This window comes from Euleptes europaea, chromosome 13, assembly GCF_029931775.1.
Source record: "Euleptes europaea isolate rEulEur1 chromosome 13, rEulEur1.hap1, whole genome shotgun sequence".
NCBI classification, from domain to species: Eukaryota; Metazoa; Chordata; class Lepidosauria; order Squamata; family Sphaerodactylidae; genus Euleptes; species Euleptes europaea.
In genome coordinates, this window is record NC_079324.1 from 58876467 (window position 1) to 58901594 (window position 25128).

The 25128-nt window shown below is 46.5% G+C and overlaps 1 protein-coding gene and 1 non-coding gene across 2 annotated transcripts in view; one reads left to right on the plus strand and one right to left on the minus strand.

Moving 5' to 3' along the window:
• The window catches only part of TMEM132B (transmembrane protein 132B), a 209077-nt gene that overhangs the window by 152687 nt on the left and 31262 nt on the right, over positions 1-25128 (minus strand). The window contains exon 3 of the mRNA XM_056859084.1: positions 4946-5092. Within this exon, the coding sequence (XP_056715062.1) occupies positions 4946-5092 (147 nt within the window). The remainder of the gene's footprint in view (positions 1-4945; positions 5093-25128) is intronic.
• TRNAA-UGC (transfer RNA alanine (anticodon UGC)) lies at positions 8638-8709 on the plus strand. The gene has a single exon. It is a non-coding gene; the product is annotated as a tRNA-Ala (tRNA).

Genomic DNA, 25128 nt, shown 5'->3' on the forward strand with positions numbered 1-25128 from the left:
CTTTGACATGAGCGGTGGACTCTAATCTGGAGAACCAGGTTTGATTCCTCACTCCTCCACATGAGCAGTGGACTCTAATCTGGCGGACAGGGTTAGTTTCCCCACTCCTCCTCTAGGTGAAAGAAGTTCAAATACTTAAAGAGAGCAATCGTGTCTCCCCTCAACCTCCTCCAGACTAAACATTCCCAAATCTCTCAGCCTTTCGTCGTAGGGCTTGGTCTCCAGTCATCCAATGCTTAGTAAACTGACAGTGCAATCCTAAAGAGAGTTCATGCAGTCTAAACCAAGTCATTTCAATGGGCTTAGACTGGAGAAACTCGGCATAGGATTGCACAGAGAGTGATGTCTATGCATAGGTGAACCAACATTAACGTGCTCCCATTTCCTTGGATCTGCCCCTTCTGTTGGTCTTCAGAAATCTAAATGGTCCCCATTTGGAAACTGGGACAATCACTTATCAGCGACGCCCTGAAATTATTTTTCAAATTTTTAAAAAGGAAATGTGCCTTGCTGAACAGCATTATCAAAGAACAGCTGCATACCAGCGCATGGTATGTGTCTGACTACTAAAGAAGCAAATTCAGGAATGTGTTCCTAACAATACGAAACCCCGAGAAAAGCTTTAATCTATGAATTGAAACAACCTTGAACAAAATGGACTTCTAATGAAATATAATGTAAACCTCCTGAGACATTGTGATAAGGCCTTTTGCGAAAATATATAAATATATGTACTCTCCAAGAGAGCGAGAGAGAGAAAAAATTATGGGATGCACTAGGCATGAAAGGAGGAAAGGTCTTAATTTGAATTATCTTAATGAACACTCAATTTGTGTGAACAAATTGGAGAACTTGAGATGAAAAAGCCCCGATAAGGGATAATACTGTGGAAATGAGGAAGGGGGAGGAAAGATTTTAAAAGTAAGCAAATTTGAAAAGGGTTCCGAAAGATAAGGCTAACAGAAAGGAATAAAGACGGGATTTATGAACGCATTACCATCTAATGCCGTCGTTTGCCTGACTGTGAGGTACATTGCGACTTTTATGGTAGGCAAGTGCAGGAGAGAATAATAGCAGCTACGAGCTCAAAGAGGGAGGGAGATGCTCGGAAAGTTGAGTACCCTTGACAGCCATCTTGGAAATTTAAAGAGAGTGCTTGATTCCTCATCTTCATGCACACAGTTCCTCCAAAGTCTCTTGGAGTGCTCACATGAAGTGGAGCTCGCAAAACTGCTTCTGCTGATGGGCTTAAATACTAGCCAAAATGGCCACAGTGACCAAACTGATAATGCCATTCAGACTAGACTGCTGCAATGTGCTTGGCGTGGGGCTACCCTTGAAGACAGCTCTGAAGCTTCAGCTGGTGCACAACTCAGCAGAACTACATGGTCATTTACGCATGGGAAATTTGTGTTTGGTTTGCTGCACAGTTTTCTGTTCCGAATTCTCAAACATCACATGCATGAGGGCTCCCCCTCCCAAATTCCAGGAGTACCTTGAGATTAATTAGGCATCCCCAGTGAATCACAGAGTTTCTGAGTCCCTCCCCCTGCAAAGCAGCCTTGTTGCACTTTACTTGGAGGAGGCAGGTCATCTCTTAAAGGGACTGCAAGTGCTTTTGCTGGGTATTCCTCCCTACTTTTCTTCAACAGCTCCCTGCCAGGAGTTGCCTTACTATCTTTGCAGCCCCTCTACAGTTTCTTCCTGCACATTTCATGAAGGCTTCACTCCTTTGTGCTTTGCTTTGAGGGAAGGGGTTGGATGGGAGGGACAGACACGTCGGAGGGAGAAGCCAAAATGGACATGGGGAGAGAAACCTGAAGTTAAGAGCTGTACATGGAAATGGGGGAAATTTGTGTTGCTCTTGCCTCGAAGCAGTATTTAAATTTGTTCTGAAACAGGATCCTAGAACTGCGGGGGAAGAAGGAGGCCAGAGCGAAGTTACGTCTGAAGGTCGGTAAAATCATGAATAATGCAAAGGAAACCTCACAGCAGTCCAGCAGGGACTGCGAGGTAAATACCCCTACATAAATGGCCCATGGGGGTGGCTCGATGACGAAGCCCCTGCTTAGACCCTTCTACATGTGACCCCCGCCACCTCCAGCTAAAGAAACTCAGGAAGGAGGTGTTGAAAAACCTCTTCTTTCCTTAGACCTTGGAGAGCTGCTACCAGGCAAAGCAAACAGCTCTGAACCAGAGTCAGTTCTTGTTTTTTTAGCTGAACTGGAGTTGGGGGGGGTTGTTTTTGTTTTCTTGCTTGCTTTTCAGTGCAAAAATGACTAGAAAGTGATTGGCTTTGCCTAGAAATATTATGAGGTATTGTGTTTTGTTGTGTGGGGGGGGGCATGTTTTAAGGAAGCAGTTCAACCTTCGAAACCAGCAACGCAGTAAACCAGAAGAGCACATTAAAAGAAAGATCAAAGTTAAATATACTCTGAGCACAACAATATTTGCAAATCTGGAACGGATCTTTTGGAGTTTTTCCATTTGCATACTTTAATTAATCCAAAAATATTAAAACTAATCTCACAAAGGAAAGGGCCAGGGTATTAATTAACTTTCAATCTATTGCTTTTGTGTAATTTATCAGTTCAACACAAAGCAGGGACCGGTGTTAATAAAAACTAAGTTACTGTGACAGGTATAATTTCACGGATTAGCAAAACTTTTAACGTTCTCGCCGGGTTTCCAGCTAACTTAAAAAAAATCGAGTTACTTCGCTTCAATTAAGGGAGATTTTTCCCCCTTCCCTCCCCCTCAGATGAAAATTACGTTACATTTTCTCCCTTTAACCTCAATGCCTCTTTATTAACGTGATTTTTCTTTCACGCAGCTCTAAATGGAAACTCAGGTCACTAGAACGGTAATGGGAAAATCTGGAGCGTGATGTGATTTGATATCCCGCAAAGCTTCCAACTAGCCATCTCATGCACAGGAGTGGCCATTATCGCACGACGTACTTAGCTTCCAGCACAGTAGAAGAAGGGAAATTTCCACTGCCCCTTCCCCCGTCTCCATTGCTCCCCGTCTCCATCTGATTTTGAACACATGAAGCTGCCTTCTGCTGAATCAGACTCTTGGTCCATCAAAGTCAGCATTGTCTACTCAGTCCGGCAGCGGCTCTCCAGGGTCTCAGGCAGAGGTCTTTCACATCACCTACTTGCCTGGTCCCTTTAACTGGAGTTGCCGGGGACTGAACCTGGGACCTTCTGCGTGCCAAGCAGATCCTCTACCACTGAGCCACAGCTCCTCCCTGACAAACCAAAGACAAACCACAAAGGGGAGCACATCTCAAATATCATTAGGGTCGCCAGCTTCCAGGTGGGGTCTGGAGATCTCCTGGAGTTACAACTGATCCCCAGACTATAGAGATCAGCTCCCCTGGAGGAAATGGCAGCTTTGGAGGATGGACTTTATGGCATTGTACCCTGTTGAGGCCCCTCCCCTACCCAAACCCCACCCTCCTCAAGCTCCAGCCTCAGATCTCCAGGAATTTCTGAACCTGGAGTCAGAGATTCTAAACATATTGCAAAACCAAGTGTACTGGCCGGGCAGGCAAGCTGGGCTGCTATTGCAGCACGGTGCAGAGGGAGTGAGGGAGGGGGTGGCCAGAAGCCAAGGAGGAAACTGAAGCCAGAGGCTTCTGCAGCTGGCAGGCTGCACTAAGCAGTGAAGACAGCGGGGGATGCAAAGTCCGATAAACAATTCCAGAAGTCAGGCCGGGGCTGGTACTTATCAGGGTCGAGGCAGCAGAGTTGTCAATTAGGCAGCCCAAGGACAGGGTCACTACCAAGGCAGTCCGTTGTTATCCAAAGGCAGTCCGGGTCAAAAGCAGGCAAGAAAATACCAAGTGGAGCAGCACTGAGACCAGAGATCAGTACATTGCTTCCACACTTTGGTTTCTTCCTCAGTTCCTTAAATCTAGCTGGCTCTCAGAGCGAGGCTGGTATGGCAATCAATCACTCTCATATTCCACAGCTGTCATCCCACGCCTATTCTGAATTCTTGCAGAGCGTCGTCTTTCACTCATTATAGCTCTCAATCTTTTCCTTCTGCGAGGTCCTGGGGATAAATCCTCTCCTTCTGATAGCTGGCTTCCCGATGGGGTCTGTACTTCCTTCGCCTGAGTCGGCTCTGTTAATCTAAAAGCTGGTTCAGGAGATGTGTTGGCTGCATTCTCTGGCGAGACTGCTACTTGTTCTAGTTCATCATCCGAGCTCTCAGAAGCAGGTGAGTCCATGACACCAAGGTTTAATTACGTTAACTATGGTTATCATGACTACTCAATTACAGGCCATACCACTACCTATGATTCATCTACGTACCACTACATATGATTCATCTACATACCACTACATATGATTCATAGACTAGGACACGGAGTAATGGATTTAAACTAATAGAAAAGCGATTCCACCTAAACATTAGGAAGAACTTTCTGATGTTGAGGGCTGTTCGATGGTGGAATGCACTGCCTCAGAGGGTGGTGGAGTCCCCGTCTTTGGAGGTCTTTAAGCAGAGGCTGGATGGCCATCTGTCGGGAGTGCTTTGATTCTGGGATCCTGCATGGAGGGGGAACGGCTGGGGTCACTGGGGATGTTGGGGGAGGTAGTTGTTAATTTCCTGAATTGTGAAGGGTTGGACTAGATGACCCTGGTGGTCCCTTCCAACTCTATGATTCTATGAAGGCTGGTTGGGCTGTGCCAGGAGGATACAGAATAGATGGGGGGTATCAGGGGGAGGGGGAGGGAGTTGAATTTCATACCGTGATTCAAAATACTCAGACAAACCACAGTGAGATTTTCCAGCAGTAGAAAGCCACAGAGATATTGGAGGGGAAAATGGGAAAAGGAGTGACATCTTATTCAAGAGCAGACAACTACTCTGTAAAAGGACCGACTCCTTTCTCATGACAAGAAACAGCCGCACAGCTGGGGTTTCTTACCCGCTCTCCACGTTTGGATCGATGTGTTCACACACAATGGTGGCGGTGGTCTGTGTTCTTCCATTGTCTACGTCTTGTTGCACTCCCCACTGGTCCGGATCATTGACTCGAATGTCTATTATCTTCACACCAGCGGCAGCCTTAATTCTGCAAGGGAACAACAGGCATAACTTTAGTTCTAAACAATGTTGGAGGAGCAAACAGGGGGGGGGGGACATAGACGGTCCCCAGTGAATAGGCTCAGAGCATCCAATTGTGTTGCAACTATCAATCGCATTTTTATACTGAACACACACGAACACACAAAACTGCCTTCTACTGAATCAGACCTTTGGTCCATCAAAGTGAGTATTGTCTACTCAGACCAGCAGCAGCTCTCCAGGGTCTCAGGCAGAGGTCTATCACATCACCTACTTACTTAGTCCCTTTAACTGGAGATGCCAAGGATTGAACCTGGGACCTTCTGCATGCCAAGTAGATGCTCTACCACTGAGCCACAGCCCCCGCCCCCATATGTAGCTGCCTTATACTGAATCAGACCCTTGATCCATCAAATTCTGTTACATCTATCAATCACATTTTTATACTGAACATACATGAACACACAAAGCTGCCTTCTACTGAATCAGACCCTCGGTCCATCAAAGTCAGTATTGTCTACTCAGACCGGCAGAGGCTCTCCAGGGTCTCAGGCAGAGGTCTTTCACATCACCTACTTGCCTTTACCTGGAGATGCCAGGGATTGAACCTGGGACCTTCTGCATGCCAAGCAGAGGCTCTACCGCTGAGCCCCGGCCTCTCCCCTACTGCTTCGAGCCGGCACACACAGTTCTCCCCCCCCCCATTTTATCCACACAAGAACCCTATGAGGTAGATTACGCTTAGTGAGAGCGATTAGCTCATTGTCACCCAGTGAGATTCACAGCAGAGTGGAGATTTGAACCTGGCCCTCCCAGTGCTTCAACCACAACACCACAGTGGCTTCAGGATTAAAGGTACATGAATGAATTCAGACACCCAAAGGCAATAGCATTTAAATGCCGATCCCAGGTAAATGACATTAGCAGGCGTGATTGGATCAGATGTGATATGCAGAGGGGTAGTAGGCATGAAGAAATCAGCATTTGTATTGAGACAGGATTCCCTGGTCCCTATTCTGTGTGTGAATTCACTCTTCTCTGCTTAAGGATAGATGGACTCTTAACTAGCTGTATCTGAAGAAGTGAGCTGTCAAATAGAGGAGGGTGTGGAGTTGTTTTCTGTTGCCCCGGAAGGTCGGACCAGAATCAACGGGTTGAAATTAAATCCAAAGAGTTTATGTCTAGACATCAGGAAGAATTTTCTAACAGAGCGGTTCCTCAGTGGAACAGGCTTCCTTGGGAGGGGGTGAGCTCTCCTTCCCTGGAGGTTTTTAGGCAGAGGCTAGATGGCCAACTGTCAGCAATGCTGATTCTTTGACCTTAGGCAGATCGTGAGAAGGAGGGCATCTTGGCCATCTTCTGGGCATGGAGAAGGGGTCACCTGGGGTGTGGGGGGGAGGTAGTTGTGAATTTCCTGCATTATACAGGGGGTTGGACTAGATGACTCTGGTGGTCCCTTCCAACTCTATGATTCTATAATTCTATGACTCATGAAAGCTCATACCCTGCCAGAAATTGTGTTAGTCTTTAAGGTGCTACTGGACTCTTGCTCTTCTCTCTGGGTATTTTCACTTTGCTTCTTTAGCCAGTCCTTACCAAGCAGCCTCCAACCACTTCTCACCCTCCATGTTACTCCATGGAGCCAGCATGGTGTAGTGGTTAAGAGCGGCGGACTCTAAACTGGGGAACCGGGTTTGATTCCCCACCCCTCCACATGAGCGGCGGACTCTAATCTGGTAAACCGGGTTCAGTTTCCCCACTCCTCCACATGAAGCCTGCTGTGTGACTTTGGGTCAGTCACAGTTCTCTCCGAACTCCCTCAGCCCCACCTACGGTTTGATTTCCCTTTTAAAATGTAGAGAAAATTGGGATATTAAAAACCAACTTCTTCTTCTCCCATGGCATCAGAAGAATCAATGAGATGCTGACCAGCCCCTCGGAGGTTCTTAGCAATCCCCGGTTAGGCGAACAGCCAAGCAAGACAAATCATTCCTTGACTAACGGAGGGGGTTCTTTAAATATTTAATCAGAATTAAAGTCAAGGCGTGCTGTGCAATCCGCGAGGCATGGTTTCGAAGGAGGAGGCGAGCAAGCCGGAGTTCATCGATCTGCCTCTTAATGAGGCATCAGATTTGGGGGGGGAGAGAAGTTGCCAAAACACTTGCAGGCAGCCGGGACTTGTGATCTCTTTCCTTTCTATCCTCACTCTACCCTGGGAGAAAAGACCTGCTGCTGCTTGTTCATTCTCTTGGCTGTTTTGTGCCAAGGGGAGGGGCCATGGCTCAGTGGTAGAGCATCTGCTTGGCATGCAGAAGCGTCCCAGGTAATTGTGGATTTCCTGCACTGTGTAGGGGGTTAGACTAGATGACCCTGGTGGTCTCTTCCAACTCTACGATTCTAGGATTCTATGATCTGAAAACAAAAAAGAAATGAAGGAGCATTCATTTGGGCGTTTGAACCCAGGAAGCTTACTCCAGCGGTCAACCCATCCTGAGAACGCTGTCCCATGAGACCTTATCTGTGTTTGACAAATGACATGTCTAGCCTAAAGAAAAGAAGCTACATTCTATGGCCAGCATCATGAACTGCATCTTTCATGCTAGGCTGTTTTTAATATATGCTTTGCCCAAGTATGACTAGACTCCAATGTCATCAAAGAGGACAAAAAAACCAAGGATTCAAGCTGACATGGGTTTATAAGAGACCCAAGAGCCTAAAACTAGCCCAGGTTCAGCATGTTTGGACTAGATGACCCTGGTGGTCCCTTCCATCTCTATGATTCTATTCTATGATTCATTCTGCCACACTGTGATACCAGCTCTTCTGCTCTCTGCTGCAGGTCAGCAACAGCGCAACATGTGGCCTGGAGGTAGTACTACACCTAACAGTGCAGCAGGGGGAAGAAAAGACTAGGGTCTACTGTATTGAGTTTTATTTTGAGTTGTTTATCCTTTTGACCCCTAAAAGCTGAATTTTCAACTTCTACCTTGTGCAAATCAGAACCATGATTATATTTACCACTTTCTGGTACCATTATACCCTTTGCAATGCTACTGACGCATCAACAAATCCACATGCGTGCACAGTTCTAACGAAGCTACAGAAACATCACAAAAGCAGGAGACTGGAACCCTTGCCAAAAATATATGCAACGATCAAAAGAAGCAAAACTAATAGGGAACATTCATTCATCCCGGAGGCGAACCAGGTTTCCCCTGGCCTTATCAAGTAGCTGGAGCTGGCCTGGATCCCATTTGAAAAAGTGATCACTTAACCCAGTGATCACTCAACTAATCACTCATACCGCCCGGCCCTCCCTCCAGACCCAAACCTTCACCAGCTGCAGGGGCCCCCTGGAAGATGGAATGCCTTAAAAAAATTAGCCAATAAGGCTTTCCCGTCCCATAAATATTTTAGAGAGCCAGAGTGGTGTAGTGGTTAAGAGCAGTGGACTCTGTTCTGGAGAACCGGGTTTGATTCCCCTCTCCTCCACATAAGCTGCAGAGGCTAATCTGGTGAACTGGATTTGTTTCCCCACTCTTACACACAAATGGGGATGTAGCTCAGTGGTAGAGCACATGCTTTGCATGCATGAGACCCCGGGTTCAATCCCCGGCATCTCCACTTTGGGGAAGGACTGTAGCTCAGTGGCAGAGCGTCTGCTTGGCATGCAGAAGGTCCCAGGTTCAATCCCCGGCATCTCCTGTTAAAGGGACTAGGCAAGTAGGTGATGTGAAAGACCTCCACCTGAGACCCTGGAGAGCCACTGCCGGTCTGAGTAGACAATACTGATTCTGATGGACCAAGGGCCTGAATCAGTAGAAGGCAGCTTCATGTGTTCAAAGCCAGCTGGGTGACCTTGGGCTAGTCACAGCTCTCTCTCAGCCCCACCTACCTCACGGGGTGTCTGTTGTGGGGAGGGGAAGAGAAGGCGATTGTAAGCAGGTTAGATTCTTCCATAAATGGTAGAGAAAGTCAGCATATAAAAACCTTCTCCAGTCACACTGATTAACTGGAACGTGAGCCCACTTCTCTTTCTCCACTTGGCAGCCGCAGCGTTATCTTGGCTGCTTGCGCCCAGTCTCCGTAAGAGTCCAGAGATCCAATAAGTGCTGACATCCCCATCTGCTAACGCCAACTGCACGTTTCCAGGCCCTTCAGCCAGGAGGCAGCCAAGCGTGCTCCGTCTCCATCCAAGGGTGCTGACAAGACGACGACCCAGCCGGGCAGCTGGAGAGATTTGCTGACGCCGCTTCTCCTGCCGGGCCGCCATTTGCTTCTGCCCCTTAGGGGTGCCGCCTCTGAACAGCAACTCTCCCAGGATTTTGGCAGAGCTGCCGAATCGTCTGAGGAAGCAGATTTCGCTCCCTGTCTTGTCAGGTTAGCCTCGGATGAAGCTCCGTTCCCGTCAAACACACGCACGCACCTCTCAGAAAGCTCTCTAGATGCCTCTCCAGAAAGAGCAACCAAAATGATCAGGGGACTAGAGAAACTGCCCTATGAAAAGTGGCTAAAACAGTTAGGGCTGTTTAGCTTGGAAAGAAGGCGGTTAAGGAGAGACATGATAGAGGTCTATAGGAATATGCATGGTATGGAGAGGGTGGACAGGGAGAAGCTTTTCTCCCTGTCCACCCTCTCCATACCATGCATATTCCTATAGACCTCTATCATGTCTCCCCTTAACCGCCTTCTCTCATAATACTAGAACACGGGATCATCTGCTGAAGCTGGAGGGTGAGAGACTCAAAACAGATCAAAGGAAGTCTTTCTTCGCACCACACATAGTGAAATTGTGGAACTCCCTGCCCCAGGATGTGGTGATGGCTGCCAACTTGGAAGGCTTTAAGAGGGGAGTGGACATGCTCATGGAGGAGAGGGGTATTCATGGCTACTAGTTAAAATGGATACTAGTCATGATGCATACCTATTCTCTCCAGGATCAGAGGAGCATGCCAAATATATTAGGTACTTTGAAACGCAGGCAGGATAATGCTGCTGCAGTCATCTTGTTTGTGGGCTTCCTAGAGGCACCTAGTTGGCCACTGTGTGAACAGACTGCTGGACTTGATGGGCCTCGGTCTGATGCAGCAGGGCCTTTCTTATGTTCTTATGTCGTTGGAACCATCGCCGCCTTGCTGAACGATAAAGGGAAGTCTGTCTCCTTTTGGACAGTCACCGAGGAAAAACTGGCCCAGAAATCAGGGCAAAGATGCTAGGAACGACAATCCCCTTTCTTTTCTGCAAGGACCAAGATTCTTCCAAACACGCTTAGGGCTGTTTAGCTTGGAAAGGAGGCGAGACATGATAGAGGTCTATAAAAGGGGAGACATGATCGAGGTCTATAAAATTATGCATGGTATGGAGAGAGTGGACAGGGGGAAGCTTTTGTCCCTCTCTCATAATAGTAGAACGCAGGGTCATCTGCTGAAGCTGGAGGATGAGAGATTCAAGTCATTGCAGTCATAGACCAGAAAATATCATATTACATTTCTATGCTGCATTTCCAAAACCTAAAACCTTGTATTTCAAGAATTGCTAAGAAAACAGATAAAATACAGATAAAATAGTAATGAAGCCAGATATAACTATGTAAAACTTGGAGCTGTATTTCTATACTTATTACAATTCATCCTTTCCAGCAACCCCCTTCTTTCTTTGTGTTTTTACCACACAAGCACAAAAATTTAATAACTAATAATAATAATTAATAACTTTTCCAGCCATACCCTCTCCGAATTTTCCGTGAATTGACCAATTATAGTATAAAAAAACTTAACCCTCAGCCAGTGTGGTATAGTGGTTAAGAGCAGTGGGTTGGAGCGGTGGACTCTCTAATCTGGAGAACCGGGTTTGATTACCCACTCCTCCACATGAGCGGTGGAGACTAATCTGGTGAACCAGGTTGATTTCCCCGCTCCTCCACGTGAAGCCAACTGGTGACCTTAGGCTAGTCACAGCTCTCTTTGAGCTCTCTCAGCCCCACCTACCTCACAGGGTGTCTGTTGTGGGGAGGGGAAGGGAAGGTGATTGTAAGCTGGTTTGATTCTTCCTTAAGTGGTAGAGAAAGTCGGCATATAAAAACCAACTCCTCTTCTTCTTCAATCCACTCTTTATGGTCTTGAAGAGGGGACGTGTTCATAGCACATGGATAGTCTCTCTCTAGATATGGTTTTTTTATACATTTATTTGCCTTCCAGTATTGCCGAGGGTCTTGAGATGCATCTTTGATCTTATTCAGAACTGGAGTCGGAACGTTTCCGTAGAAATGATAACATGTAACAGCATTCATTATATAACTGGTTGAAACTATCAAAGATGTCGTAAAATAAACATATCAGTTGCAGTCTTTTCAAGAACGAGAATTAAATTTTCCCCAGTGACCCACTTGGACATATAAAACGGTCCGACGGATCAAAAATATGTTTGCTTCACAAATTATTTTCCGGAGTCTAAAATATCTGTTACTGTCTTTTGGAATTTAAAACCCACATTGGGAGAGATCGTCATTCAGAATGATTTCACCTTAACTGGCAATAAAGGGCATCCTGATATTCAATAGCGGAGTTTCATTACCATCTGGAATGTTGTTTTAAATGATCTATTCAAGTCGGAAAAGTTCTCTCGATGCTGAGATTTCAACAGATGCCGCCAGAGGGGTGAGATGGGCAGAATCAAAACATACCTTTTAACTTCATACAGAAGATGCTAGATTCCACCTGCTCTTCTGTTCAATTTACGAACCCGTATAGAGTAACTTCCTTCACCCACTGATCATACCATGTAGAAAAAATTCGGCTTCCTAACAAAAGGGCCCTCACCTGGTTGACCCAGGCTTACCCAATAGGGTTTTTACTGATGGGAGGTTTTTGGGGTGGAGCCTGAGGAGGGAGGGGTTTGGGGAGGACTGCAATGCCATAGAGTCCTATTGCCAAAGCGGCCATTTTCTCCAGGTGAACTGATCTCTGTCAGCTGAGATCAACTAGAATAGGAGGAGAACTCCAGCTAATACCTGGAGGTTGTCAACTCTAATGCCCAATCTCATCAGACTTCGGTAGCTAAGCAGGGTAAGCCCTCCTTAGTACTGGGAGGGGAGTCCACAGAAGCAGGCAATGGCAAACCACCTCTGTTTGTTCGTTACCTTGAAAACCTTACAGGTTTGCCAGAAGTTGGCTGCAACGTGACAGCACTCTTCACCACAACAAAGCCAGGAGGGTGAGGAAGCAGACGGGTATCCCTTCATCATGCCTGATCTAGCCCTAGATGAGTACCACACACCTTCAAACAACCAAGCCGCCTCTGATGACCTCTGCCAGAGGAAGCAGCTGTAGGTTTGCCAATTCCCTCTTTGACACCAGCTGGGAGGTTTTAGGGGCAGAGCCCGAGGAGGGCGGGTTTTGGGGAGGGGAGGGACTTCAATGCCATAGAGTCCAACGGCCAAAGCGGCCATTTTCTCCAGGGGAACTGATCTCTATCGGCTGGAGATCAGTTGTAATAGCAGGAGATCTCCAGCTAGTACCGGAAGGCCGGCAACTCTAAGCAGCTGAGTAAACCCTCCGGCATTCCTCAGCCCCGATCCAGTTCATAACCCCCTCTTCAGGAACATGTTTATTGAGGTCTGATTAGCATTTGCTTCCCGGGAGCTCTGCAGCGACTCTGGAAGTTAACTCACGCCTGGAAAGTGGAATTAAAAAAAAAAACTGTAATGAGTAAATCATCCAAATTATGGCTACCTTTTGCTTCGGCTGCTCCAAGCTGCCAACCAAACAGGCCTGGTTACAAGAGGGTGATTTGACACCTTATTAGCAGATGCTTCTAAGTTTTTGCTGACGGGTTCTGTTTTGTTTTCCAGCCTCTGTTTTAAATTGCATCTAATACTCTCGTGCTTTTGCCGTTTTTAATTATATTTTTATTGCTACCTCTGAAACAAATAAACTGAACCAAAGTGCTAACCGGGCAATTAATCATATTAGCTTGAACCGATTCATTACATCCATTAAACCTGCATATATTTGCATAGCAATCAATGACTCTAAAAGGAGGAGAAGCACCTTTTGCTTTTAGATGATGCCTTCATTTGGTGCGTGATCAATTGTGGGGATTCACTTCCACATGATGTAATGATGAGCCCTAATTTAGATGGAATTAAAGGAAGATGAGGAAAAAAATTTATGGGGGAGAGGTCGATCAACAGCTCGTAGCCATAAGGGCTAAATGGAACCTCCACGTTCAGAGGCAGTATACTCTGAACACCAGTTGCTGGGACAGGCAACATCAGAAAAGAGGATTTGGCCTCCGTGTCCTTGCTTGGAAGCCTTTGGGGACTTGTAGATGGCCACTGTAGGAAACAAGCTGGAACAGATGGATCTTCAGTATGATCCAGGAGAGAGCTTTATATATTTCACCTGGACATCCAAAATGCTTGGAAGGCTTTAAGAAGGGAGTGGACATGTTCATGGAGGATAGGGCTATCCATGGCTATCAGTCTAAATGAATACTAGTCATGATGTATACCTATTCTCTCCAGGATCAGAGGAGCATGCCTATTCTATGAGGTACTGTGGAACACAGGCAGGATAATGCTGCTGCTGTCGTCTTGTTTGTGGGCTTCCTAGAGGCACCTGGTTGGCCACTGGGTGAACAGATCGCTGGACTTGATGGGCCTCAGTCTGATCCAGCATGGCTTTTCTTATGTCCTTATGTCCATCTTGTCTAGTGATGCTCACTCAGTGGCTGGGCAGCCACATGCAGCCCTTCAACATGCCTCCTGTGGTTCTTGTGAGCTGTACGCAAAATTCCAAGTGAGGCTGTACCAGAGACTTGTCTAAGGACAATACTTCAGTGGCAGTTTTATTCTCAGCCCCTTTCTTGATGATTCCAAGCATAACATTTTCCTTTTTAAAAACTGGTGTTACACACAGAGTTGGTATTTTCAGTGAGCTGTCCACCACGACCTCGAGGTCTTCTTCTCGCTCTGTCATAGCTTGCTCTGACCCCTTATGTTTCTACATGAAACTTTTTTATGGTTCTTGCTTGAACTTAATATTTCATTTTATGCCCATTCACCCTGTTTGAAGAGGTCCTTCGGAGTTCCTTGAAATCCCTCTTTGTGTTTTCATCATTATGAACACTTTGGTCTCCTCCACAAACTTTGCTACCTTGCCGCTCAACCCCAAGTTCCAGGTCATTTATAGCCCTGATCCCAACACAGATCCCTGGGTGAATACATTGCTCACCACTCTGAAAACTCTCAATTGCTTTCCACCCTCTGCTGTGTATTTTTTTTAATGACTTACTGGTCCATGAAAAGGAATATCCCCTTACTGCATGGGGGTTCAGTTTATTCACTAGGCTCTGGGGAGGCGTCTTATCCAATGCATTATAAGAATATAAGAACAGTTATTTATTTATTTATTTATTTATTTATTTATTTATTTTTGTCAATCTCTACCCCACCCTCCCTAGCCGAGGCCAGGCTCAGCCATGCTGGATCAGACCAAGGCCCATCAAGTCCAGCAGTCTGTTCACACAGTGGCCAACCAGGTGCCTCTAAGAAGCCCACAAACAAGATGACAGCAGCAGCACCATCCTGCCTGTGTTCCACAGCACCTAATATAGTGGGCAGGCTCCTCTGACACTGGAGAGAACAGCGATGCATCATGACTAGTATCCATTTTGACTAGTAGCCATGGATAGCCCTCTCCTCCATGAACATGTCCCCTGGCCTTTTAAAAGCCTTCCAAGTTGGCTCCTCTAATACTGGAGGGAATAGGTATGCATCATGACCAGTATTCGTTTTGACTCCATAAACATGTCCCCTCTTAAAGCCTTCCAAAATGACAGCCATCACCACATCCTGGGGCAGGGAGTTCCATAATTTGGACCCTTGGCCTGATCCCGCATGGCTACTCCCATGTTCTTAGGCATCACTTCAGAAGTGGAATTCTCTTGGGGCTGCTTTTTTCCAAGATAGCACGGCCGCTCACCGTTTTGTGAAGTACTTGGGTTAAACATCATTCCCTTAAAAATTCTGCTCCCCAGTTAACTTAGAACTGCTTTTGCAATCAAAGGGATCTTATTGAATTCCTCTAACCAATTAGGAGACTGTATGTCACAGCGCTGCTCTCAATTACTCACCCAGGGGGCTGGCCAAATGTCAGAAAACCCCGGCAGACCTTGATTCTGAATTAAGAGTGGAGTCATGTTTCAATCCCTGACGTTATAAGGTTTGCTTTGACACTGGGCAGTAGTGAGAAGGGCCCTACTAGAACTGCTTCACACATTCAGAAGAAGAGTTGGTTTTTATAGCCTGGTTTTCTCTACCTTTAAGAAGTCTCAAAGTGGCTTACAATCGCCTTTCTCTCCCCACAATGGACACCTTGTGAGGTAGGTGAGGCTGAGAGAGTTCGGAGAAAACTGTGACTAGCCTAAGGTCACCCAGCATGGTGTAGTGGTTAAAAGCAATGGTTTGGAGTGGTGGACTCTAATCTGGAGAACCGGGTTTGATTCCCCACTCCGACACATGAGCAGCGGACTCTAATCTGGTAAACTGGGTTTGGTTTTCCCACTCCTCCACCTGAAGCCAGTTGGGTGACCTTGGGCTAGTCACAGTTCTCTCTGAACTCTCTCAGCCCCACCTACCTCACAGGGTGTCTGTTGTGGAGAGAGGAAGGGAAGGCAATTGTAAGCTGGATTGATTTTCCTTCCCTTCCCCACCCCACAACAGACACCCTGTGAGGTAGGTGGGGCTGGGAGAGTGTGACTATCCCAAGGTCACCCAGCTGGGTTCATGTGTAGAAGTGGGGTTATGATGTTTATTATGTTATAAAACTTCATAAAAAGATAGGCATAAAAGTTATTAAAACCAATGATGTGCCACTAGGCATGCCCAGATCCAACAGCCAGCCTCCTCAGAGAGGAGGAAATGTTGTGTGGTTGTGTCTCTGGACAACTGAATGATCCACTAACTGCCCACAGCAGAGAAGAGCCACTGTTCTCTCATCACAGAACAGAAGACCTAGGCGAGGTCAGAACAATGAATCCTACAGAGTTGTAACAGGCAACCTCCTCTGGGGAATGAGCGCTTCAAGCTGACAATAGCCTTTAGTTATTGATTTAAGGCACCCGAGTAGCTCTCTGACCGGGAATGACTATACTAATCGCTCTTGCACATGGCACAGCAGGAGGCAGACCATAATAATCCAAAAAGCTAAACTCTGAGTTTCCCAGCCAGTTAGCAGGTGAGCTGTGTCCCATGGGAGCAAGGTGAAATTACAGAATGCAATCTGCAGCATTCAACAGCAGTATAAAATATAAATGCAGATCACTCAGCCTCAGATTTATGATACTTTTAATATCTAAATCAGGAGGTTTCTGTCCTATAGATTGAGACAGATCTGAAGTAATTTAATGGGAAGTTGGTAGTTGAAACACATAATCACATTTCTAGAACAATGTAATTACACCGAGTTTAATGTGATTCCCTGCCACTGGGTTTTAAGAGTGCAGCATCCGCCACATCTTTGGGCTCTGGCATTGAACATGACAACCCCAGCAAAATTAGTTTTAGGAAGCCCCATGCGGAATTCAATTTCAAGAAAGACATTAGGAATTCAGGAGAGGAGGGGTAGAGCGAGAGAAAAGGACACCGTGTATAAGCAGGAACCACTGATGACACAGTGGTGTCTGCGAGAAGAGGATGAGCTAAGATCTGGATATTGTACCCAATAAGAACATAAGAAGAGCCCTGCTGGATCAGACCAGTGGTCTATCTAGTGCAGCATCCTGTCTCACACAGTGGACAACCAGTTACTATGGAGGTCCAGCAACAGAGCAGAGAGGCCAAGTCCTTCATGAGAACATAAGAAGAGCCCTGCTGGATCAGATCAGTGGTCTATCTTCAGCATCCTGTCTCACCCAGTGGCCAACCAGTTACTATGAAGCTCCAGCAACAGGGCAGAGAGGCCAAGACCTTCATGAGAACATAAGAAGAGCCCTGCTGGATCAGACCACTGGTCCATCTAGTCCAGCATCCTGTCTCACACAGTGGACAACCAGTTACTATGGAGGTCCAGCAACAGGGCAGAGAGGCCAAGACCTTCATGAGAACATAAGCCCTGCTGGATCAGACCAGTGGTCCATCTAGTCCAGCATCCCGTCTCACACAGTGGCCAACCAGTTACTATGGAGGTCCAGCAACAGGGCAGAGAGGCCAAGACCTTCATGAGAACATAAGAAGAGCCCTGCTGGATCAGACCAGTGGTCCATCTAGTCCAGCATCCTGTCTCACACAGTGGACAACCAATTCCTCTGGAGGTCCCACAACAGGCAGTAGAGGCTGAGGCCTTCATAAGAACACAATAATGGGTTTAAATTGCGGGTGGAAAGGTACCGCCAGGATATTAGGAGAGAGAGAAAAACAATAAGAGTTGTTTGACAGTGGAATCAGCTACCTAAGGAGGTGGTAATCTCCCCCTCACTGGCAGTCTTCAAGCAGAGGCTGGACGAACACTTGTCAACTATGCTCTAGGATTATCCTGCATTAAGCAGGGGGTTGGACTAGATGGTCTCTATGGACTCTTCCATGATTCTGATTCCATGTTCAAGCACTGCTATTCTACAGGGATTCGCTGGCTGTGGTTTACTTATCCCCAAAATCACAGGATGCTTTTTTAATTAAGTAGTTTAATTAAAGGGACAGGAGGTTGGCCCTTTTGCTCTGCATCCAACCATCCCAGTACAGGTTGAGTATCCCTTACCCGGACACCCGATATCCGGCCTGACCTGAAAACCAAACTTTTTGAGCCGGCATACAGGCATTCCTCATAGGCCCTCAGCAGCATTTGCTTTCTGATGGTTCAATGTGCACAAAATTATTTTAAAATATTGTTTAAAATTATATTCAGGTTATGAGTATAAAGTGTATATAAACATAAATGAATTTCACGTTTAGACTTGGGTCCCATCCCCAAGATAGCTCATGTAAATGCAAATATTCCAAAATACGGAGAGAACCGAAATATGGACCACTTCTGGTTGCAATCAGTCTGGGTAAGGGATACTCAACCTGTGCTATGTTTGTTCAACAATCCAGACAAGGGAAAAGGGTCGCTTTTGTCCACCATCCATCACAATCTAATCCACAGAAGCTGCAGGGCCCTGATGCAAGAGGCGTCATCCATCAAGCAGAAGACATCTGACTCCACTCTTGATCCGGGCTCATTCTTTGTTCCGATACTTGACATCTGACGCTCGGGTGAATGAGGGCTCCATAAACACAAAGTCGAGCACTTCGGTGATGGATTAGGGGGACCATATCGGAGAAGCAGGAACTGCACCAGCATCCCTTCCAAGCACTCTTCCGTCTCAACTCAAAAGACTGGTGCGTACGGTGCCAAGAATGAGTTATCCCCCCATGTTACGCCCGGCTTCAATCCCCCCTAACTGTTTTAGCTTGTCTCAAGCCCGGAGTATCGGTCCGACAATGCCATTCATTGATTGTACTGCTGGCGCTGCCTCCCCACACACACAAAGACTCACAAAATGCTACCAACTCCAGTCAATCTGTCGGGTGCAAAAAAAAGCGCTATCCCCCTTCAGTCAGTGTGGGGTGCAAACAAAACTCAAATGGTGGTTCAGTGGGGTTCAAAGCTCTCCACTAACAGCCCTGCAGAGTGCAAACAATACACACGTGCAACAATCCAAAAGCCAGCATGTATACAGAACGAAAAAGTGTAATTTTTACAATAAATTGATCACTGCTTGCGTATCTGTTGGCGGCTGCTAACCCATTACTAGCAACATGCTTTCTAAACCTTGCAACTAAGTATATTATTGTTGTTGTTGTTTACAACAAGATTTCACCTCACCTTTCTGCCCCCATAGGGACACCAAGGCAGCTAACAAATTAAAACACATGAAATCAAATGTCATCTTAAAAGCCATTAAAACCAATACACAAATACGTCATTAAAACAAGTTAAAACCAGAGCTTAACTGTTTTAACTGTTGTTTTTCTCTTTTGTACTTATTTTAAGCTCTGGTTTTAACTTATTTTAATGATGTGTTTGTGTATTGGCATTAAATGGCTTTTAAGATGACCTTAATGGGCTGATATTCTAGTTCAATATAAGATGTGCTCATGTGTATTCAAAAGCCATACTTTGAGAAGGGGTTGTGGCTCAGTGGTAGAGCCTCAGTTTGGCATGCACAAAGTCCTGGAAACTCCAGTTAAAAGGACCAGGTAGCAGTAATAGTAATACTACTAGTAGTAGTAGTAGTAGCAGCAGCAGCGGGAGGAGGAGGAGGAGAAGAAGAAGAAGAAGAAGAGGAGGAGGAGGAGGAGTTGCTTTTTATATGTTGACTTTCTTTACCACTTAAGGGAGAATCAAACCGGCTTACAATCACCTTCCCTTCCCTTCCCCACAACAGACACCCTGTGAGGTAGGTGGGGCTGAGAGAGCTCTAAGAGAACTGTGACCAGCCCAAGGTCACCCAGCTGGCTTCATGTGTAGGAGTGGGGAACCAACCCAGTTCACCAGATTAGCCTCCGCCACTCATGTGGAGGAGTGGGGAATCAAGCCCAGTTCTCCAGATTAAAGTCCACGGCTCCAAACCACTGCTCTTAACCACTACACCTCCTCCTGAGATCCCAGACAGCCACCTGAATAGGCCATGATGGACCCAAGGCCAGATTTAGTATAGAACAGCTTCATGCGTTCATTTGGTGTCACACCACCACAAGTAAACACTTCGCAGCAGACCCAGAGAACCAAGGATTCCCAAAGCGGCGGTTCCACAGAACAAGATCCTGTGGACCTCCACACTCAGAAAAATCCACAAGCACACCACAACCAAATGGTATCATCTCCCTATCACAGGTACCACTGGGATTGCTTTGGCTCCCTGTGTAAACACAGCGGAGGGGATCGGGGAAGGCTAGCAGAGCTCTTTCGGAGAGCACCTCCATTATCCGCCGCCGCCTCTGTTTCAAATGCGTTCGGCCGCTCTCTAATCTGGTCCTAGCAAGAAGCCCTTCTCCGCATGGGAACTTTTCAGAGTGCCACAATCAGGAGAACACACACCGCTTCGCTTCAAACTCCGGTCAAGCCACAATTTCCCAGCTCTCTATAAACAGTGTGGTTGTTGTTTTCCTGGAGGAGAAAAAAAAAAGATATCGAGAGAAAGAGAGTGCTGTACTTTGCTTTCCGCGTCTCCATTATGCAACCGTGGGGGCTCCTCTTAAACCAAGCGCAGACTTGGGGGGGGGGTCACCTCCACAGAACATCAACAATGCCAGCTGAAAAGCACGGTGGGAGGAATGAGCTCAGAAGAGCTCTCCAGTCAACTTCCTTTCTTAGCAGGCTTTACAGAAAAATATCCCAACAAAGATACGCATTAACCTGTTCGATGCCGCCGTTCTAAGGCGGCTGGCCAGTTTCAGAGGCCGCGGATTAGGCAAACGCATTCAGTGTAACATACCTCGTCTCTCTCTTTCGTCCACCCCCTCGCTAGCGTTCAGGATTACTCCCACCGACCAGGGCGGAGCAGAGATTGCTTTGGTCATCTTGGTCAGTGCCTTCTACCAAGAAACAGATAGGGGTGCACCTGACCCTCTCCCAAGATGTCATGGTTCCGCTGCATACTGGTCAGGCTGCATACTGGTCAGTATTGTGTGCAGTTCTGGAGGATGTGGACAGGATGAAGCTGGGGCAGAGGAGAGCGACGAGGATGATCAGGGGCCTGGAGACCAAGCCCTACGAGGAAAGGCTCAGGAAGTTGGGAATGTTTAGTCTGGAGAAGAGGAGGTTGAGGGGGGACAGGGTTGCTCTCTTGAAGTATTAGAAGGGCTGTCACTTAGAGGAGGGCAGGGAGCTGTTCTTGTTGGCAGCGGAGGATAGGCTCGCAATAACGGGTTTAAATTGTGGGTGGAAAGGTACCAACTGGATATTAGGTGGGGGGGAATTTACAGTAAGAATTTACATTGTTGTTCAACAGTGGAATCAGCTACCTGGGGAGGTGGCGAGCTCCCCCTCACTGGCAGTCTTTAAGCAGAGGCTGGACAAGAACTTGTCAGAGATGCTCTGGGCTGATCCTGCATTTCGCAGGGGGTTGGACTAGATGGCCTGTATGGCCCTTTTCAATTCTATTCTATACTATTCTATTCTGTACTATGCTCTGTCACTTTAGGAGGCAGCTGAAGATGGTTTTACTCATGTTCTATTTCATAATAATAATAAAAAACAGAATACATGCAAACTATAATTAAAGCTGAGACTCCTACAAATAATATAGAAGGAATCAAGCCATGATCACCTTTATGACTATCAGTATATTTGCCACAGCAGCTGTATAGCAAGGGTGACTATACAATCTGAGTTAGGAAGAAACCACAAAAAGAATCCTTTCCAGAGACTGATTACTAGACTGAAACCCAATCTATGGCGGTTGTTTTAATGGGCAGCTGGAGAATTATAGAATCATAGAATCATAGAGTTGGAAGGGACCACCAGGGCCATCAAATCCAACCCCCTGCATAATGCAGGAAATTCACAACTACCTCCCCCCTCCACACCCCTAGTGACCAGAAGATGGCCAAGATGCCCTCCCTCTCATCATCTGCCTAAGGTCACAGAATCAGCATTGCTGACAGATGGCCATCTAACCTCTTCTTAAAAACCTCCAGGGAAGGAGAGCTTACCATCTCCCGAGGAAGCCTGTTCCACTGAGGAACCGCTCTAACTGTTAGAAAATTCTTCTAACAGAGAAGTCTTACGCCACTGATTTACTCCACTGTCTGCCAACTTGAAGGCTTTAAGAAGGGAGTGGACGTGTTCATGGAGGAGAGGGCTATCCATGGCTACTAGTCAAAATGAATGCTAGTCATGATGCATAGCAGGGATTGAACCTGGGACCTTCTGCATGCAAAGCAGAGGCTCTTCCCCTGAGCCACAGCCCCTACACTAGCCACATACATCCAAACAGGGTCTCCATTTCTCCTTCCCCTGCAATTAATGGCCCAGAAGCAAGAGAGAACAAACTTAACATAACAACTTGGAAGGCTTGAAGAAGGGAGTGGACATGTTCATGGAGGAGAGGGCTATCCATGGCTACTAGTCAAAATGAATGCTACCTATTCTTTCCAGGATCAGAGGAGCCTGCCTATTATATTAGGTGCTGTGGGACGCAGGCAGGATAATGCTGCTGCAGTCGTCTTGTTTGTGGGCTTCCTAGAGATACCTGGTTGGCCACTGTGTGAACAGACTGCTGGACTTGATGGACCTTGGTTTGATCTAGCAGGGCTTTTCTTATGTTCTTAAAGGCTGCAGGCATTGGAAACAATATATTTTTTAATCCAATGTGCGGGCACGTTTGGGTGCGCAGGATTTAGGGTCATTGGAATAGGTTGCCCTGGGCTATGCTAGGGTTCTCCCACGTCTACCAAGTGCTGGAGACAGGCTGTCCCCAGGCATGCATTCCTACAATTAGAGAATCATTGGAAAAATCAGACCAGGAGTTTCCATAGGCTTCTTTAATTTTTTTTCCAAATGACCCTCTGCTATGTGATTAAAAATATCACATTCAAGAGCTCTTCGTTAACATTTGCCAGACTTGAAGCGCACAAACAGAAGGGCTGTGGGAAGGGATCATTGCTCAATTCAAGAGAGCAGCAACCTAGCGGCTATGGAGTCACATACGGTGAAACCAAACAAAGGGTCTGCAGGTTGAAACGGCAACGAGAAGAAGTTCAAAACCATCCCTTTTTTTAACCTGAAGTTGTTTAGGGTAACAGCTCTCTCTCTCGCGCGCACACCCAAACGGAAATCTCCATTTGTAGCTCTGATCCGAGAAAATAACTGATCTAAGTTTGTAGAAAATTGGAAACTATTTATGGACTTTTTGCATAATACGGAAAAAAATGAATTGATGGTTTGTGGGTGTGAAGAGGAGAAGAATAAGAATGTAGGCATGATAGAGAAAAGTTTGATTTTTTTTTACTTGTAAGAATAATTTTAAAAAATAGTTTTGTATACGTAGCTAGTGAACAGGTTATAATTTCTTAATTAGATTTATATTAGATACAAAGAAAACGGAAGTATCTTTTTGCCTGCGTGTTTGTCTTTTTATTTTTTCCTTTCTTTCCTTTTCCTTTTGTTTACTGTCGTGATGTAATTTTGTTAACAATAAATTTAATTTAAAAAATTTAAAAACCATCCCTAATTTTAACCTGGAATTGATTAGGGTAACGTCTCTCTCTCTCTCTCTCTCTCTCTCACACACACACACACACACACACACACACACCAAACTGAAATCTCTATCTGTAGCACAAAGAGTGTTTCAGACATAAACTAGGCTAACTGACACAATTTCCCTCCGATTGATTTCCTCCGGAGTGCCGCCGCATTTAGCTTCTGTCTCTAAGTCACTCACCGCCATCCCTTATCTCTGAGTGCCATTGTTAAACTAAGCTAATCTATGCCTCGGAGCTCTTAAAGGAGTTTTATCTCAGCTCCCCTAAATGCAATGGATGGCTTCCAGCTTTCGTTCGATACAGTACAGCCGTTGGCTTCCCTATTCCCTTTGTCATATGGCGATACGCCTCTGATCCATCATCCCCTTTGTAATACTAATAAGGGACACAGATGAGGAGAGGAAAGACATTTTCTCCTGAGAAAGGCCAAGGCCTGTAGGGGAACCACAACCCAGGGGGTGGGGTTTTTGTTTGGTTTTGTTTTTACCATCAAGTTGCAGAAATGTGACCAGACAGAACCGTCTACCGCCATCTTTAAAGGTAAGCACCGGGTCATTCCTGACCCATGGGGTGACATCACATCCCGACGTTTTCTAGGCAGACTTTGTTTATGGGGTGGCTTGCCAATGCCTTCCCCAGTCATCTTCCCTTTACCCCCAGCAAGCTGGGTCCTCATTTGACCGACCTCGGAAGGATGGAAGGCTGAGTCAACCTTGACCTGGCTACCTGAAACCAACTTCCGTTGGGATCGAACTCAGGTCATGAGCAGAGCTTGGACTTCAGTACTGCAGCTTACCACTCTGCGCCACGGGGCTCTTGGTGCTGCCATCTTTACTACAAGAGAAATATATGTAACTTCTTTTAGCCAGGCAAAACCCTAGCCTTGAAAATCATACGTGTCTTGATGGCACACTGTGACTTGATGGCACGCACACGCACATGCACACGCACACCAGTACTTAGATGTACTCTGGTGCCTTCGGTGTCGGGCTGCACCCGGGTTTCTGTGAGCAAGAAAAAACAAATGGTGTCTTCTCCACTGAAAATACAAAGGCCAGCAATCTTCCTTGTCTCTGTTTGACACCAAGAGAGATTCACAGATCCCTTTGTAGGGCAAGGCCAACCAAATTACTTGATAGTCATTTTATGAACAATTTTGGAGATTTCTCTTCCGGTTGTTTACCTGTCAGAAGCAGAGGCTGAGAGCTGTCTAAGGTGCTGATTCTTTAAATCTCTATACATGTGCCTCATGGCGCAGAGGGGTAAGCTGAGTTCGATCCCAATGGAAGTCAGGTTCAGGTAGCTGTCTCAAGGTTGACTCAGCCTTCCACCCTGCCGAGGTTGGTTAAATGAGTCCCCTAGCTGGGGATAAAGTGTGGCCGACTGGGGAAGGCACTGGCAAACCACCCCATAAACATAGTCTGCCTAGAAAATGTCAGGCTGTGACGTCACCCCATGGGTCAGGAATGACCCGGTGCTTGCACAGGGGTCCTTTACCTTTAAAGATAGCGGTAGACGTTTCTGTCTGGTCGGGACTACCTTTACCTTTATATACATGTGCACATTCTTGACTCTTGAGGACAGCCAGCGTGGTTTAGTGGTTAAGAGCGGTGGTTTGGAGCGGTGGACTCTGACCTGGAGAACCGGCTTTGATTCCCCTCTCCTCCACGAGTGGCGGACGCTAATCTGGTGAACTGGATTTGTTTCCCCATTCCTACACATGAAGCCAGCTGGGTGACCTTGGGCTAGTCACACTCTCTCAGCCTCACCTTCCTCACAGGTTGTCTGTTGTG